The 18278-nt window shown below is 43.3% G+C and overlaps 1 protein-coding gene across 1 annotated transcript in view; it reads right to left on the bottom strand.

The window, feature by feature from the left end:
- PSME4 (proteasome activator subunit 4) overlaps positions 1 to 18278 on the bottom strand; it is a 115564-nt gene that overhangs the window by 30186 nt on the left and 67100 nt on the right. Inside the window, exons 21-32 of the mRNA XM_019549302.1 lie at positions 17444 to 17499; positions 14726 to 14782; positions 14405 to 14460; positions 14205 to 14303; positions 11913 to 11975; positions 11662 to 11757; positions 8939 to 9070; positions 7726 to 7935; positions 4750 to 4886; positions 3134 to 3187; positions 1915 to 2044; positions 1240 to 1321 (exon numbers count right to left, since the gene is read on the bottom strand). Of these exons, the coding sequence (XP_019404847.1) occupies positions 1240 to 1321; positions 1915 to 2044; positions 3134 to 3187; positions 4750 to 4886; positions 7726 to 7935; positions 8939 to 9070; positions 11662 to 11757; positions 11913 to 11975; positions 14205 to 14303; positions 14405 to 14460; positions 14726 to 14782; positions 17444 to 17499 (1172 nt within the window). The remainder of the gene's footprint in view (positions 1 to 1239; positions 1322 to 1914; positions 2045 to 3133; positions 3188 to 4749; positions 4887 to 7725; positions 7936 to 8938; positions 9071 to 11661; positions 11758 to 11912; positions 11976 to 14204; positions 14304 to 14404; positions 14461 to 14725; positions 14783 to 17443; positions 17500 to 18278) is intronic.

Raw genomic sequence — 18278 nt, 5'->3', positions numbered from 1 at the left:
AGGCTCTGTCCTTGGACCCATATTGTTCAACATCTTCATTAATGATGTGGACATTGGAGTCAGAAGTGGACTGGCCACGTTCGCCGATGACGCCAAACTTTGGGGCAAAGCATCCATGCCAGAAGACAAGTGGGTGATTGAGGCTGACCTGGACAGGCTCAGCAAATGGGCGGACGAGAACCTGATGGCGTTTAAACATTGAAAAATGCAAGGTTCTTCACCTTGAGAAGAAAAACCTGCAGCATCCTTATAGGCTCGACAGTGCTGCGCTGGCTAGCACTATGGAAGAAAAAGAGACATGGGGGTCATCACTGACTACAAGATGAACATGAGCCTGCAATGAGGTGCTGTGGCTAGTAAAGCGACCAAAATGCTGGCTTGCATCCATAGAGGTTTCTCAAGCAAATCCCATGATGTCGTTCTCCCCTTGTACTTGGCTTTGGTGAGGCTGCAGCTGGAGTACTGCGTCCAGTTTTGGGCCCCACACGTCAAAAAGGATGTGGAGAACCTTGAGAGAGTCCAGAGAAGAGCCACACGCATAATCAGAGGTCAGGAAAACGGACCTTACAATGACAGGCTGAGCACCATGGGGCTCTTTAGCCTGGAAAAACACAGGCTCAGGGGTGATCTGATGGCCACCTATAAGTTTATTAGGGGTGATCACCAGTATCTGGGGAAACACTTGTTCACCAGGGCGCCCCAAGGGATGACTAGGTCGAATGGTCACAAACTACTGCAAGACCGTTTTCAGGCTGGACATAAGGAAGAACTTCTTTACTGCCCGAGCCCCCAAGGTCTGGAACAGCCTGCCATCAAAGGCAGTTCAAGTACCGACACTGAACACCTTCAAGAGCAAATTGGATGCTTATCTTGCTGGGATTCTATGACCCCAGCTGACTTCCTGCCCTTTGGGCACGGGGCTGGACTCGATCTTCTGAGGTCCCTTCCAGCCTTAATGTCTATGAAATCTATGAAAAGATATCAGATTCATCCAAATAACCTTGTCTATATTTGGTAGGTATTTGGGTTCTTCAGAATCAGGAAAAGTCAGCTCTTCTGCTAACAAATACAGAAATAATATAAAAGAATTCTGGATAGGCTACTTATCTTGTTTATTTGCTTAAAACATTAACACCTTGAAGAATTCACAGAACACAGGCTGTTTTATTAGTAAGGTAGTTGAGGAAGGTATTTTCAGAAAATTTGAAGGAGAGACTTTAGACATTATCAAATACTTACTGACTTCATATGGACAGATGGGCACCGTTTTGTGGACTCTCTTCAGCTGCTTGAGAATGCCAGCAACAGCTGAAATAGCCATCTAAAAATAAGAATCTGAGGATTAGTGTATCCATTTCACATTCTCACTGGAAGAACTGGTCTGTATTCACATTATGGCCACTCATCTTACTAACACAATGCTTAGAGGCATTCCCTCAAAATGTATAACTACCACCACTAAGCACATCAGTAGCTGAGTTTGCCTCCTCAGGAGCTGCAGTCCACAACTAACAACCTTTTTTATTGTTTTTATTTTTTCAGCTTCAAGTGGTGGAAACACTACTGTGCTCATTACATTAAACCAAATGAATGGTATACATAGAAAGCAGGGATGAACATCCTTCTGCACTGTGTTTAAGCTCTGTTAACCAGAACTCCTGAACTGATTACATTTAAGGGAGATACCATAAAAAGCAATACTAGCATGAAGAAAGAGTATTCACTGAATTATACATGTAAGCTTCTACAGCTAATGCCAATGTTACTGAACTCCCTAAACTAATTTTTACAGGGGCAAAAACTAGCGTGTACACATGCAGTCACTCATAGGTACATAGAGCTCTATACAAAACATTTACACATGGACCAGGGATCCATCTGAAAGTGGGAATTTTCAACGTGTATGAACTTTACCTTACGAACCACAATGGCATCATGGGTTAGACACTGAACAAAGAATCTTATGGCACGGACAGGCAGCACCCTATCATCTCTCAGGAGCAAGGATAAAAAGCCAATGCCTATGTGCTCAAATTTCCAGGGTCTGAAAATCAAAAAGCAATAATGGAGAAGACAGCACCTTACACATAAGATGCTTATTAAAATGTATCAAAGAAAAAAAATCACTGAAATTAAGCAGATGTAGTAATAAAATAAAATGATTTAGGGCAGTTAAAATATAGCGTCCATTACTCAGAATCGTATTGGGCAGAATACTTTTAATACCAAGAACTGATAATTCTTAGCAGTGATAAATAAAGAAATCAGCACATATGAACACTGCGATACCACAGGCTTAACAGAACCTGGCCACTGCACAGCAGCCTAACTACTAAATACTACAAGACTATGTAATGCATCCAAACTGAACACATTGGGTGCAGCTACACAAAATGCTTACTGCAGAGTTGCCTAGTGAGCTCCACAGTAAAGCATCACCATCTACAGGATAGTACTGCACAACGCAAGTATTCTACGGTGGAGTTACTTAGTCCACGCAAGGCACGTCTAGATTGTGCATAGACTGTACTGGCTAGCCCTGCACTGTAGCACCCTCCTGCCCCAGCCAGCCCTTCCGCAGCATGTTGAGCCTGGGCAGAACAGCACCAGGCTGGCAGGATGACTCTGTGGGCCCCCTGCTAGCTGGGGCTATGCTGCCTCAGCTCAACATGGTGCGGTCCTGGGAGCAAGGAAGTTCAGAGCGAACTGCACCGAGTTTATTATGCTGAATTAGTTTGTGTGCAGACGTGCCCATTTTGTCTTATTCTGAAACATGCGCCTTGTACCTGTTATAAACTAAATAGCTTGAAAGAATAGATAACTAAGCACACTGTCCCGTTTCTCTTCCCTTTTCACTATAAGGGAGGCAGAAGACCATTTGTGGGGTTAGTCAGTCCCCAACTCCGTGACAATCCGTGAAATAAGACAAAACAAAATTTATTTAAAAAAAAGACAAGATACTACAGATCTTTTGATTAATATTTATCTAAAAAACTCATGCTAGTCTAAAATGAAAATCAAAGATAGCATGTCCTAGTCACTTAAACTACCCATTTTACTACTATACATTTTATTACTACTAATGTACTCCCCCTCCCTTTCTTCAAAGGAGCTTACAGAAGAATAAACTTACAGATTTCTTTGTTCCACACAATCTAACAGCATGTTGACCAGATTCTCATAGTTTCTGAAAAAAACAAAAGCAAAATGAACATCTAGAGAGGAGGACCTTCTAGTCTCTATTGAGACTAAGCAGCATAAAAAAAATGTCAAGACAGAAAAAGATCTCTTTAATCCAAAGTCAAAATAAACCACAGTCAGTAATAAATGCACAGCATTTGCAGGATTAATAATTGTAATTTTGGGAAGGTGGAGGAGCAGCAATGCTACTAAGTTGAGGAAGAACCACCAAAGGATTACTTAACCTCAGACATTGAAGACAGCCTTGTGGGCCAGATCTGGCCCACGAAGCAGTGTCACACAGGCTGAGGTGCTGTCAGTAGGGCCAGAAATTTGGTGGTGGGGCAAATGGCAGCAGCATTCATTGCCATGGCCCCCAGAGCCACATCAGCCTTGGCTCATATCACCACCACTTCTCTCCTATTACTGCAGCAGTGATATTCTCTTATTACCAAATCTTCCTAGAATACCCAGGCACCCCCTCCATTTTCTCTTCATAAACACTTTAAGAGTATTTTCCTGTAATAAAGCTGAAATAAAAAGGTATACAACAGCAATGCCAATTAAACAGACTACAAACCAAGATCTCATATTCACAAATGTAACCTACCGTAAAATCTGATGTATAGTCATCTTAATGGGTACTTGTATTGTAATACGTCTATGTCAAAATGCTGTACTGACGACAGTTACTACGTGAATGCATCAATAGTGAGCTCAAGATAGTACAGCAGTGGTTCTCAAACTTTTTAGGTGCAAGGCACCTGTTGTAGGACTCAAACCACACCCCCCAGCAAATGCCAACTTTACAGAACCAGAGCATTTCTGCTGTTGCAAAGAATTCAGAAAGACCACAACAGGTGAGAGTGATTTTGATACTATTTGAGATCTGTAGTTTTATCTTGTAAATCACAGAGATGTGTGCCAACCTGACAGTGCTAATACTGCATGACACCCTTTACAAAAAAATGTCTCATTTTGGCACAACCAGATGCTATGACACACTATTGCTAATCACTGCATTACAGTGAAGAGTATGATATAAGAATTTATAGAGGCTAATTGAAGCCAGTGGCATCCCTTCAAATGCAAATGAAGAGTCCTGAAAGTCAATACTATTGACAAAAAAAATGGAAACATGAAACAATGAAGTAAAATCAGGTTTGGAAAAAAGGATTATTTTTTTAGAATCAGTGGCAAGTAGCCTGCCCCAGTGCATCCCCTTCCCTGCCCTGCATCCTACCACTTTTCCCCTCTCTCCCTCCAGCACTAGCACCAACCTCCCTACTCCTTCATTCTCCTCCCTACCAGAAAGGGGTGTTGGCCCATGGTACAGCTGGCTCACAAGCACTTAGGTCCACTAGTCCAAAAGGCTGATCTCCATTGCTCTACACAAATCTCACAAATGGGTCTCAAAACTTAGAAAAAATACCAATTTTTCCTCCACAGAAGCAACATTCATTATACTAATGTAGATCAATTAGATATCAGCTATCAACTTAATTAATTAATCATCTAAAAGCTACTATAACATTACAACTGTGCATAGTTAACCAAAGACTAGCTTACTGCAAAGCCTCAGCATTCTTTTCTTTCTGGCGCTGAATTCCTAACTGAATCTCTTCTGATGTTAGCATTGTCAAGTTGGTGCTGGGGTGTTCCGATCTTTGCAGCAGTACAGCTATCTCAGCACACTTCTTTGGAACCTGTTGACCAAAAAGGGAAACATTCAGCTAACCAGCAGCTTGTGAACTTTCTAGTATCCTTTCAGAAGAGGTTATTACTCAGTTTTCTGTAACTACTACTAAGGTAGTTCAAGTTTCTCCTTTGTTGTCACTTCTCCAAATATGTCAGTCTTATTTTACGAAGCAAAGATAAAAATATATAGATGGAGTGATGACTGCATTTCTTTTAAACGATAAACTATGCCTTAAAAATTTAACCTTAAAACAAAAATGGTAAATTATTTTAGCATAATGCCTCCAAAACCCTTTTTCATTTAGGTAAATTTAGTGTTTCCGCCCCTAAAAGGTGAGCAGACATAACACAGAACAAAGACAGTGCAAGCATCTTCACACTCATATCACTACAGATCAGCCACAATCTGAAGGGACCACCCTTAGCAGAGGCGATAACCAGGGATCCTGGTTTTCTCTGATTAAAAATTGCAAATTCTCTGGTTAAAAACCCAAAATCGTGATAAAAATTAAAGCCCCCCCCCAAGCCCCTCCCAGTGCTGCTGGTGTCTTGCACTTCCCCCCGCACAATCTCAACAGCCCTCCTGATGCCCCTTGCAACAGCTCCCCAGACCAGACCCACAGACACTGGCACTTTACCCAGCAGGTAAAGTCTGTGGGGAGAAGGAACTGGGCAGGGTGGGGGAAAGGGAAGGTGCTGTGGGGGTGGATCAAGGAGCAGGGCCAGGGGGTAAGGGCAGGGCTGCCACTTTGTGGGCCACACACATGCCGGTCAGCCTGACAGGAGGTTCGCACAGAGGCCACCACCGCAACTCTGCCACCACACCCTGTGCTACTATCCCACAGCCACATGCACGACTTTGTGGGCAAGTGGCACAGGGTGCGGCAGCAGCAGTGTGGTGGCAACTGCCAAGTACAGGCCACGTATGTGCCACCCGGCCGGGGGGGTGAAACAGGAAGCTTGCATACAGTAGCATGCCCTACAACCAACTGCACAGCTCCGTGGTGGTGTGGGGTGGCGGTGGCTGCATGAAGGATGGGAGGGCTTTGTGGACAAGCACTGCCACCGCAGAGCCATGCCCTTTGCCCCTGGATCCTAGAGGTAAGTGGGGCAGGGCTGAGGGAGTGAGGAGTTCTGCCAGCCCCAGGTGACACGCAACAGCTGGGAGCAGGGCCAGGGAGCGAGGGCAGGGGTGCCCCCCTGCAGGGGGCTTTGCAGGCAAGTGATATGGGAGGCAGTGTGGTGGTGCCCACCATGCACAGGCCACACACACATGCCACCTGGCCTCCTGCCCGGGGGAGGGGGAGAGGGAGACTAGCATGCAGCTGGAGCATAGCTCTGTGGCCGATGCTGCAGCCATGGTGAGAGATGGGGGTGCGGGGTAGGGTTGGGGCCTGGGCTTGCATGCAACGGCCGCTGCCACTTACTTGGAGAGCTGTGATGGCCGCTGCCTCCAAAACCTCCCACTGCCGCCATGGAGCTGTGCCTGGAGCCGTGCGGCTGGTGGCAGTGGCACCGTGCAGCCATTTCCAGCCCCACCACTGCGCCACTGCCACCAGCTGCACAGCTCTGAGCACAGCTCCACAGCAACAGCAGGAGATTGTCAAGGCAGCAGCCATTACCACTGGCACGGAAAGCTGCTTGCCTGCGGGACTGCCAGTGCCAGTGGTGACAGCTGCTGCTGCCACGGAGCTGCATGGCCAGCAACAGCAGTTTTTATACGCAGCGGCCATCACCGCTGGCACTGGCAGCCCATGCCAGCGGTGACTGCCGCTGCCTTCACAACCTCCTGCTGCTACCGCAGAGCCATGCTTGGAGCTGTGCAGCTAGCAGCAGTGGCACAGTGTGGGATGGGGGGTGGGGGGATGGCTGCGTGCCACCTGGCCACCACCACACTGCTGCTCAGCAGCCAGTTGCACAGCTCCATGCACGGCTCTGCGGCACTTGCAGGAGGTTTTGGAGGCAGCGGCCATCACGGCCCTCCAAGCAAGTTGCAGTGGCCACTGCATGCAAGCCCCAGCCACCCCCTGCGTCCCTATCCCTCGCTGAATCGGCCACAGAGCTGTGCTCCAGCCACATGCCAACCTCCCCCTCCCCTGGGCAGCTGGCCAGGTGGCATGTGTGGCCCACACATGGCAGGCACCACCACACTGTGCCCTGCATCACTTTCCCACAAAGCCCCCACCACAGAGGGGCACTCCTGCCCTCACCACCTGGCCCTGCTCTCAGCTGTTGCGTCCCGCCTGGGGCTGGCAGCACCCCCTGCTCCCTCAGCCCCCAACCATCTTCCCCAGCCCTGCCCCACGGGCAAAGGGTGAGCCTGAGCCCGGCCTTGCCTGCCTCAGAGGCTCAGGCTCTGCCCTCCTCCTCTCCCTCCAGCCAGGGCTGGGGGTTTCCAGCTCTTTTTGCAGTTGGCTCTTGCAGGCTGGAGTTGTGCCAGCCTGCAAGAGCTCTTTTTTCAAAAGCAGAGAATCCGCGGATTTCTCTGCTAAAGAGAAAAATCAGTGTTTTCTCCAATAAAGACAGGGAATCTGTAGTCTTCTCTGTTTTTCTGTGGGAAATGGAAAACCCAGATCCCTGGTGATAACCTAACTTCAGTTTCCATTCACATTTCATACCGGCCTCTCTAAAACTCAACGAAGGGGCTGCAATCTAGTGATTTTAGGATGAAACGTAGAACATTCAAGTCTCAGAAATAAAAGGTGTTCATTTCTGTATGCCAGAAATCAGTACAAGATTGATCCATTGATGTCAGAGGAAATAAAATACATGTAAAATTGAGACAATTTATCAAATAAACAAAACATCTTCTGAAATACAGATATTAACTTTTAATTTTCTGCTTACTGTAAAATCCAATCCAATTGTTTCATACTGTCTGTGGATCTTTTCTGCAAGGTCATCAAAAAGTCTAACTATAGATGGTTTTTCCAGAGACATGGCTTTGCTAAGTCCAGAGGAGACTATTGCTGGCCAAGTCTGTACAATACAATCCCAATCATGGAGATTTGCCAGGCATACACCACTGTGATTTCCAAGAAGACAATATAAGGCACCCTGTAGAAAACCAAATTTAAAATATAAATTATATATCTATTTAAATAAAACAATCTATTTTACCAGCAAATAAAATGCTACACTAATGGAGGTGGAAGCCCTGAGCTTCACTACCCAAATATGAGATATTGCCATAGTTCTCACCATATTAAGTATTCATTTTCAATACTGTGCAAAAATACTTCTGATGCTCTTCAAAAAGGTAGTTACCAGGGAGTTCTCTCTTCATAATTCACCATGATTCTTGAAATGCATACGTAGCATTGCTAGAGGGCTTCACTTCTCTGCCCTGGTTCATATCAATCACTAAATTTGGGGTCAGGAAGCAATTTTTCCTGCAGATCAGATTGGTGGGACTATTGAGATGTTTGCCTTGATTTGTAGCATGGGGTCTAGTCCATTTCCTAGGATATTCTGAGCAGGGATTAACCAGCTACCACCCTGTAAGACAGTAGCTGGGGATTTCTTCCAATGTCCTTGTCAATCCTGTTGTTAACACAAGGGATTCTGGATGTCCTTTTTTGTACTTGTAGGGGAGGGTGGTTTGACATGGTGCTTTTGGGATTTCCATCAGTTAGATGGCCTACAAATAGAAGATGCTGGACTAAATGGCTCAAGGTTGTTCCTTCCATGCCTATGATCCTATCACCTTTTTACCAACCTATCTGTGAAACATCAGAGCATATTTTTGTTGTTCAACTCCTTGTTCAATTCAGGATACCTCTCAGCACCACTGGAAATGGCAAAGCTACCAACAGCTATTAACAATTTATGAAATGGAGCATGCATATATAGAAGCGGAGGGAAATATTTTTTATTATTTGCTGGCACTCATTTGGAAAGGTTACTGACACTCACTCTAGGGTTAGCCATTCATGGGAGATATAGCCAACCCAAAGTCATGCTAATAAAAATATTAAAGAGCATGTATTTTAACATATAAAAATCTCTTACACAGACACAAACTGGAGACAGATTTGAAATTAAGTAATTGAGACAGTACTTTAAACTGCTGCTGAGTGACATCTTGCCGATCTGGACGCAAGAACTCCAAAACCAAAGGAATGATATCTCTGCAACAAAAGTTATATGTTCCCAGTGCTGTGAAGAAGGCTTGTTGAGCTTTATTTCTGACCTGTAAAAACAAATATTTGAGACCTTCAAGGCGTATGAAAACAAATATATACAGCATTGATACCCTAGTCCTCATCATAATGGGCAGGGTTTATGTAGCCCGTTTTATTTTTGAAAGGTTAACAATGCATTCCCCAACCCTATCACACATTTGCTTTCAATATACTTCACTCTTTCTAGCATTTACTTAAAAAGATCACTTTCAACATAACTTTAAAATCTTGGCCCAACATTACTGAATATATCAATAGCACTTTAAAAGTCAGATTTACTTTTCCATATTTCTATGGACTGTTCCTTCTGATAGCAGTGGTTAGGTGGTCTTCAGACCCACAGAATCTCCCTAGACAAGAAATGCATGTCTGGAACTATATGCACCTGGGAGGTTCCACAATGCTCTGAACTCCCATCACTTTTATCAGCTATTTTGTGTATTTAAGCTATCAAAAATAGGCTGGCGGGGCACACCCAAAGAGCAGTGGTGGACAGGTTGCACTCAACCTGGCGAGATGCGAGTAGTGTGGTACCACAGGGCTTGGTCCTCGGGCCTGCACTGTTTAACAACTTCATCAGCAACTTGGACGAGGGGGTGGAAAGCATGTTGTCCAAGTTTGCTGATGACGCTAAGATGTGGGGTGAGGTGGACACACTTGAAGGGAGAGAGAGGCTGCAACTAGATTTAGATAGATTACAAAAGTGGGCAGATGAGAATAGGATGGGGTTCAACATAGACAAATGCGGGCTGCTGCACCTTGGGAGAAGGAATCCACAGAACACATACAGGCTGGGGATTTCCCCTCTTGAAAGCACAGAGGCAGAACGGGAACTTGGGAGTCATTATTGATTCCAAGATGAACATGAGCCGCCAATGCCAGACTGCAGCCCACAAGGCCAGTATACCTTGTCATGCATCCAAAGATGCATCTCAAGCTGGTCCAAAGAGGCGATACTCCCCCTCTGTGAGACTTTGGTCAGGCCGCACTGGGCACCACACTTCAAGAGAGGGTTCAGAGGAGGGCCACCCGCTTGGTGAGAGGGCAGCAGGACAGGCCCTATGAGGAGAGACTGAAGGACCTGAACCTGTTCAGCCTCAGCAAGAGGAGGCTGAGGGGGGACTTGGTGGCTGCCTACAAACTCATCAGGGGAGATCAACAGGGTAGAGCCCTTTTCTCCCCAGCACCACCTGGGGTGACGAGGAACAATGGTAATAAGCTGCTGGAGAATAGGTTTAGGTTAGGTCAGAAGGCAATATTTTACAGCCGGTGTGGCCAAAATCTGGAACCAATTTCCCAGGGAAGTGGTCCTCACCCCTACCTTGAGCAAATTCAAGAGGAGGTTGAATGATCACCTATCTGGGGTCTTGTGAACCCAGCATTCATTCCTGCCTGTGTCAGGGGGTCAGGCTAGATGATCTGTTCAGGTTCCTCCTGACCTAGCTACTATGAAACTATGAAAAAGGCCTATGATCCAACTAAAGCAATTTGCAAAAGAATACATCATGCCTGTTATTACAATTTGTTGCTGCAGGGGAATGTGTGATCCAGTCTGGCAATATCCAATTTATTGGGAATAGCATAGCAGAAAGCCACAGATGGTCAAAATTAATAGGGCTGAGATTTGGAAGTCAATTGATTCTCTAGCAGATATCACTGGGGGACCTCTCCTTTTGATTCTCATAATTCTAATCCTTTGGACACCTCACCAGCACACACTGATATAGTGACTTGTGCAGGAAGAGCATTAAAACTGATGTCAGAATTATTATTATTATTATTTTTTTAATTATTTTCGTAGCGTCTTCCAATCAATTCAGGTTGTACTGTTTAGGTACAAAGCAGTCCCCCCCCAGGGTATGCTAATTATCTAGGTGACAAACCACTTCTCCACAATGTTTTCAGAAACCTTGAAAAAATACGGAATTTTGATTTAAAATTAAAATGTCTCGTTTCAGCCACAGTACCAGGTAAGCACAGCTTTAAAATTTTTCCCCTTTACTGCCTTACTTTATATGGTCTAACATTAATAAAAACATAGCAATCAGGGCCTGCACTAGTAATCTGATAACAATATATTGCTCTCTTCCTTACTACAGCGCTCGCTACTGAACTTCTTAACCAATGTATAGCCGCTTACTACTGCTACGTTTGTCAATCCCTGCTGTACCTGTGGTATGGTTAGAGAATTTAATCTACAGAACTGTTAAAAGATGCGTAGTTAGCACATTTATACCAAATTCAATTTTTTTTTTTTTAACTAATCCAGACGATTCTACACCAGATTTTATTTCCTTTGGAAATGTGCATGTGGCTTCTAGCAATTTAAGCAAATGTACTTCACAGGACAAAAAAACCTGACCTGTATAAATTTCAAAGGACATTACAATTTTGGCCTGACAAGGATTGGCAAGAGCTCTGAAAATAATCATAAGTGATTAAATGTTTCCCTAGCATTAGAAACAAATAGAGACATTTTAACAATGAAGAGCCTTCCAAAAAAAGAACTATATTATATCTATCCACTGCAAATATCAAGCTGAACCCCCCCCCGCCCCCCCCACAACTGTGCAAATTAACAAAGATGATTTTTGCTTACCTGACCATAGGAACTTGTGGACAAGCACAGAAGATCCCTGATCATTCCCTGGTGTATATTTTTATATTCACAGCCCTCAACAGTTAGTGTTCTCAGCTAAATTAAGTAGAAAACTGCATGTTAGATATAGGGCATATTTAGAGTTACACAAACATAAGAGTTATTGTACAGAATGCCTTTAAATGACTATGTAGCCATGTAATTTTTCCTAGTACAGTAGTGACTGAAAATTGGTAGAGAACAAGTATTACCTCATGCTGCAACATGACCCTATCAATCAGCAAGGCTCTGATATGCTGCTTCTTTCCTTGAAGCTGTAAAGGAAAAACAATTTGGTTCAAAATCTCCACATACACATCAGCCATGTGAACCCTTCACTCCTCTCCCCAAGATCACTTCACATAATACATCCTATTAGTAGTGAGATGTACAGAAAGACATCCTGACTGTTGGGCCATATATATAAAGAAAGACTTCCATAACAGTTGCTGCTGGAGTCAGTGCATCCTGGCTGTAAATCATTTTGGGAATCTTTACATGTGGGGACCGGGGGCTGCTAGAGCATACCTTCCTGCTCCACTGAAGCAGACAGCTTGGGCTAAGGCTAGACCACCTACCCTGCAACAGGAGCATCTGCGGGGGAGGTCTAAAGCATCCTGGGATGCTGGGGGACTGCATGTTAACTTGAATCTGGAGGGGATCTGGGACAGAAGCTCAATAAACTGATTTAACTTAAATTAGTTAAGTCTGATACTACATCCATCTAAGTTTATCTTAAGCCAGTTTCAGCCATTCTGAAAGTGGTTTATGTGCACTAAATTTCTGTTGTGTTACAGATCCAAACCGGTTTCTGATCACTTAAACCAGAGGTTCCCAAACTTTTTAGTCTGAGGACCGGAAGACTTTGGGCAGGTTGCCAACCCTTCCTTATACTCAGTATAAAAAAGGGTTGGCTGCCGGTCCACAGTATGCTTGTCATTTCCAGTCCATGGTTTGCTGGTCCACAGTCACTTCCGGTCTGGCAGCCAGCCCCTCATGGCCTCGCACTGGACTGTGGCCCAGAGGTTGGGAACCCTGGACTTAAACCACTGTGTGCGTAATTTCTGTCCCTAGCCACTGAGGTAGATATTTCTTATTTTTGTCCCAAGCCACTGAGGGTTATTTTGTGATCCTATTAAAAAACCCACAGCTTTTATTTTAAATGTTAAACAGTTACTATTACACACACTGTTTTATATTATTTATTTATATTTTATATAATACATGCATACAATTTATTTATTTAAATAAAATAGTCAGTTTCCTTTGCTCTTTACCTGTGGCACACTAAAATGTATTTGTGTGCAAGAATGGCCAGACAGGATAATCCTGTAGAATCTTTTGGCAAAATGACTGCCTCTGAATGCAGAAATTTGAACATAATGGACCACAGACCCCATCCAGTCCTACATATACTACATTTATATCTCCAGCTCTATATTTATTAATAAATTTTGCTGTTAGGTTTAACAGTTGCCTTGAACACATGTAGGACTTTTTGTCCCATGGGATAAGAGGCTATGCATCATATCGCAACTACCTCCACTGCTGCAAACATGATCATTTGTTTAATGAAGGAACACTGGGAGATAGTTTCATAGTTGGTAGGGTCGGAAGGGACCCGAGCAGATCATCAAGCATGACCCCCTGCCATGGCAGGAAAAGGCACAAATGCCAAGGCACGAAGAGGGACTATAGCAAGGTTCAACATGAGATAGACACTTGAAGATGCAAGTGTCCAAGGCAGCTGACTGATAAACGCACATCATATCAGTGCCCTGCTGCCAGACCAACCTAAGATTCTAGGCATATATCACTCCCCCTCCCCCCACACTGGTATTTGGGCACTTAAAATTCCACTTTTTTTTTTTTTTAAAGGGAGTTGTACCTTATCTGCTCCTTATTTTAATGCCTTAAATTAGTGAGGACTATTTACTATAACACTGTCAAAACTGCCATGTTCTGACAGTCTTTTAACCTCTTGATTTAAATCTACTGCCTAAATTGAGAGGTTAAAAGTCTATGTCTCTATTGCTTCACTTTAGAAATACATATTTGTTTCTCCCTTTTGAAAACTACCCTGCATTCAGCGGATGAAGAGTTCTAAATATTATTACACTTAAAGGAGATTGGTTCCTATGTGTTTCTGAACTTACATGCAATCTATAAACTAACTTGACTGGTGCTTTTCAAGTAATAAATTCCATGCATTTAGTCTCCAAAAAAATATGCATGCACTTAATTCTCCTGCCTAGTGAGTAAACATAAACCCATTAATAATAGCATAAAATTGCTGTATATAAAAAGGGGATGTTACAAGCCTTAACAATTACAGAGCATTTAGAATCTTTCTTAATAAAAACAGTGATAAAAATAATATAATATATTTAGAATATGTAATTATATTGCAACTTTTATCAGTTTAAATTGGAATTTATGAACGGTGCAACTAAGAATAAAAATCAAGGAACAATCAAAAATTCCTCCTGAAACAATATACTGACCCTGTTCTCCATTGATTTCTTCACTAGGTTGAAGCTCTTCCATCTGGAATCAAACTCATGCTTGTGAGATCCTTGGAACTGTAACACATCACTAATGATCTGTCACCAAAGCAAACAAACAAACAAAAACACTGAGTAAAACCAAGCAATTCATTAAAATTAAAAAAAACACAAAAACCCCACACACACATTAAACCTACCTTTATGATTAGAAACAAAGACTTGGTATCATCTTCCGAATTATCAAGTATATAATCTATCATTGAAGGGAGGGAAATAAAAGCTTGTTATCTAATATGAAGAACAACTTTCAGTTGCATACAATTCAACATTTTATTTATTTTCTGAAGTTCAAAATGTTGCATGAACCATGCAGCAAAGAAAAGGCCATAAAACAGACTTTTCCCTTTTTGATTTTCAGTGATGTAATGACATTTAAGAGTATAGTGAACAGGAAGCATTTAAGTTTTTGTAATCAAGTTCTATGTAAAATTAGGGAGACTACATGAAAATATACTTACGGAGCAGTTTCCTTGTGATCCTAGCAATTGTTTCTCTGTGATTCTCTCTCGACAAATCTAGACAAGCCAACAAGTACATTACACACAAGATGTTCTCTAAATTTTACAGAATTAGAAAAAAAGCAGAGTAATAAAAGGATAGATCAACAAAAACAGTATGGGGCAAGCAAACATGAATGAGCAAAGACTAGTTTGAGATATAAGAAAGTACTGAACACGAAGTAACAGGAAATAATGTTTTCATATACATATACACCCCCTTTAACAAAAGCAGCCTGTTGCACCTCCTTGCCCAAGTCATGGGGTACCCCACCCAGTTCTCTGTATCATTTAAATACTGCACTGACATCAGCTTTTGGCAACCAAAGTACTAATCAGGACTCCTCTCAACATTTTCAGCAATATTCACCAATTACAACAGTGGTTCTTGAGCCAGGGGACAATGCCAGAAGTGGCTTGCACTCCCATGCAGATTGGAACATGTTCCTGATTCACCCATTAAGCAGAGTTAGTAGCGGTTAAGTACTACAGTCATATAGAGGCAGAGCAAAATAAGCACACTGTTCTGTCCATGTCACTATGGTGCAGAAGCACTGAAGGATACTGACTGGGAAAGAAGGAACGAATGGAAGGCTCTGTTTATCCTTTAAGCAAGAAGGAGAGAATGGAGTTTCTATTTCCCTTGGTTATTTGTAGGAGAAGGGAAAGCAGTACTTTACCAATCCAAACAGTAGGAATGACTGAAGGCAGGAAGAACCTACCACCCCCTTCAAGATAAACAAAGAATATAACTTCCTTTGATAAAAAAAAAATCTTCCTTGTACTAAGCTAATCCCTTTTATAGTACTGAATGGCAGACTGGCTTTCACATTCCTATTTCCTATAGGCAGCTTGTGTGACTTCAGACATATTACTCAAAAATTAAGATTAAAATAAATAAAATAAGGGCTAGATTAAAATTTAGGCACCTAATTGTCACCAAGAGTTAACATAAATTAGGTGCTTAAAAGTATTTAGGTATCTGACTGAACCTCCCTTACCTTGGTTCCCCATCTATAGAACAGGGATAACAGCACCCCTCTTTCACAGGGGTGCAAGGTTTTAACATGTTAAAAAATTGTGAGGCATTCATATGCTACTATAATAGGCGCTGCCACAGTTCTTTAATTTCCAGTCTCTCTTGAGTTAACTCTTTGATGACAGGCCTGGCTTTCTGCACCTCACCAAGAGAAATGCAAGATCAAACTATTCAGAATGACTGGTGAGCATCCCTTTTGCCTGGGATTAACTGCCAAGTAACACTGTCAAAAGCACATATCGGCACACACCATATTCATAAAAATAGATGAGTCCCAGTTCAAAGGCCATTACAATGTCTAGAAACAGATGGCAGGAACTGGCACGAATACTGATATAAGCTGAGGTGACAAAGGACCCAAATTCTTAATCATGAAAAGGAAAAGGTTATGAACTATTTGGGCTAGATTTGGGGTTGTCAACTGAGGGTATGCATACCCCCATGGGTACTTGGAAAGATGCTAGGAGGTATGCATGGGCAGGCCAGGACAGAGCACAGCCACATCCCAGGAGCATGGGGTGCGAGGGCAGTGGCTTCCCTCTGCAGGCCACAAAAGCACCATCGGGGGGGGGGGCAGCCGCCTCCACCCTGAGCCCCTGTGTGCAAGCCCCCCTGCCCCTCCCGCGTCAGCCGCAAAGGCACCACCCAGACATAAGGAGGGGGGAGAAGGCACCCGCCACCACCATCCACCACCTTGAGTCCCTGTGTGCCAGCTCCCCCACCTCATTCTGCATCCAGCCACTGTCACCAGAAGGGGTGCACTCTTTAAAAACAGGTTGAAAACCCCTTGGCTAGATAGTAGACTTTGATGCCCAAAGTACTCTTTAACTAAGCACTCTGAGCTCAGGATGCAAATGGTAGACACAGGTCTCACACAGTAAGCAATTACTATTAAAATGCAAGTACTGGACGCTGTGCAGGGCTGAAGGATCAGCTCCTTTGTTTTTTAAAGTAGTGTAATCAGTTGCAATATCTGCCTCTGCAAATATGCCACTAGATCAGGGGTTTTCAACCTTTCTGCATCACTGTACCCCCTGGGAGCTGAATGCAGAGCAGTGTACCCCCAGCCTCTGAGTGGAGAGTAGGGGAGGAAGGGGAGGCAATCAGCCAGATGCGGAGCGGTGGCAACTGTTGCATATGAGTTTCCCCCACCTCCTGCATCTGGCTGGGCAGGCAGCACCTCTATGGCAGCACAGGATGCTGCATGGCAGTGCTCTGTCTCCACCCATCTATGCATACCCCCTAGGGCAGTCTCAAGTACCCCAGGGGTATGTTTTTGACAACCCCTGTACTAGATCATTTTGTTTTTTGAAATTGTCAGATATTAGGTAAGCTCTTAGCTCCCACCAGGACATCTTATCTTTGACTGTCACTTAGATGTTTCCTGCCACTTTTTTGAGCAGTATTCAGACTATTCTCTGTGCCTGATATACTCTTAATTGCTACAGGCCCATATACTTCCCAACTCCTCCTCTAGCCAGAAACACACAGAGGCCTAATCACCATTCCAAATGGCTAGTGACCAGTATTCACACCACACCTATGCACTGAAGCAGGATATGCTTTACAGCATCAGCAACAATAAGAAGATGAAATTAATTCTCTCATAACCCAATTTAATAGAAATAGGATCGACCTACCATAGTCAACACCAGTATAAAGTTTTGTCTCTTCCAAAGACACCAGGCTTGGGACCCTGCATGAAGAGAGAATATACTTTGTTACACAATTGGGAAGCAGAGCACCAAATGATTTTTACTAACTTGCACTAACAAATTAGATGATGAGGCCTAACAAGGCTTGATTTACTAACAATATATGATAGATAGCTAAGATTCTCAAACTACAAATACCTTGTGAGTAGTTCACTTAAAAGATGAAGAAACATAAGGCTACCTTGAGCCCAAATTGGTGAATATATCCTATTTAACAAAAGTTAGACCCAAGTTACTGCTATTTTATTCCATTTTCACTTAAACTGGCCACGAGGCAAAGTACAGCTACTAGAATTATGCACTGGGTAATTACTGCAGCGCATCTAGACTGCTGGACGGCAAGGAACCGAGTTGATCTCTATTTGAAAGATTAAGTATAGAATTAAATTACATTCCTCCCTCCTGGAATTGTGGTCCTTCCTTAAAACAAGAAGTACATAAAGCTCAACCCTGATTCCTGCTCTGAAGGCCATTACTACTAACCATGCCACGAAAAAAATGCAAGTAAGAAAAAAAGATGTGTATACACACAAAACATGCTTTTCCTTATAAAGAAATGGTCATCCAAGATTACAGCTATGACTTGACTCTCCTCAGGTTTTCAGCTGTGCGTTCTCGTAGATTTAAGCACATGGCAGCATAAATGCAACAGGAGATAATGGCATTGCAAGCTGATGCACCTAATGTACCTAATGGCAAAGCAGAGCCATTAGTCTACACCTCACATTTTTTATTTTGTTTCTAACACTATACATTGAAA

Source organism: Crocodylus porosus, unplaced genomic scaffold (genome assembly GCF_001723895.1).
Source record: "Crocodylus porosus isolate Cpor-Errol unplaced genomic scaffold, CroPor_comp1, whole genome shotgun sequence".
Classification (NCBI taxonomy): domain Eukaryota; kingdom Metazoa; phylum Chordata; order Crocodylia; family Crocodylidae; genus Crocodylus; species Crocodylus porosus.
This window is presented reverse-complemented; position numbering and strand designations above follow the sequence as displayed.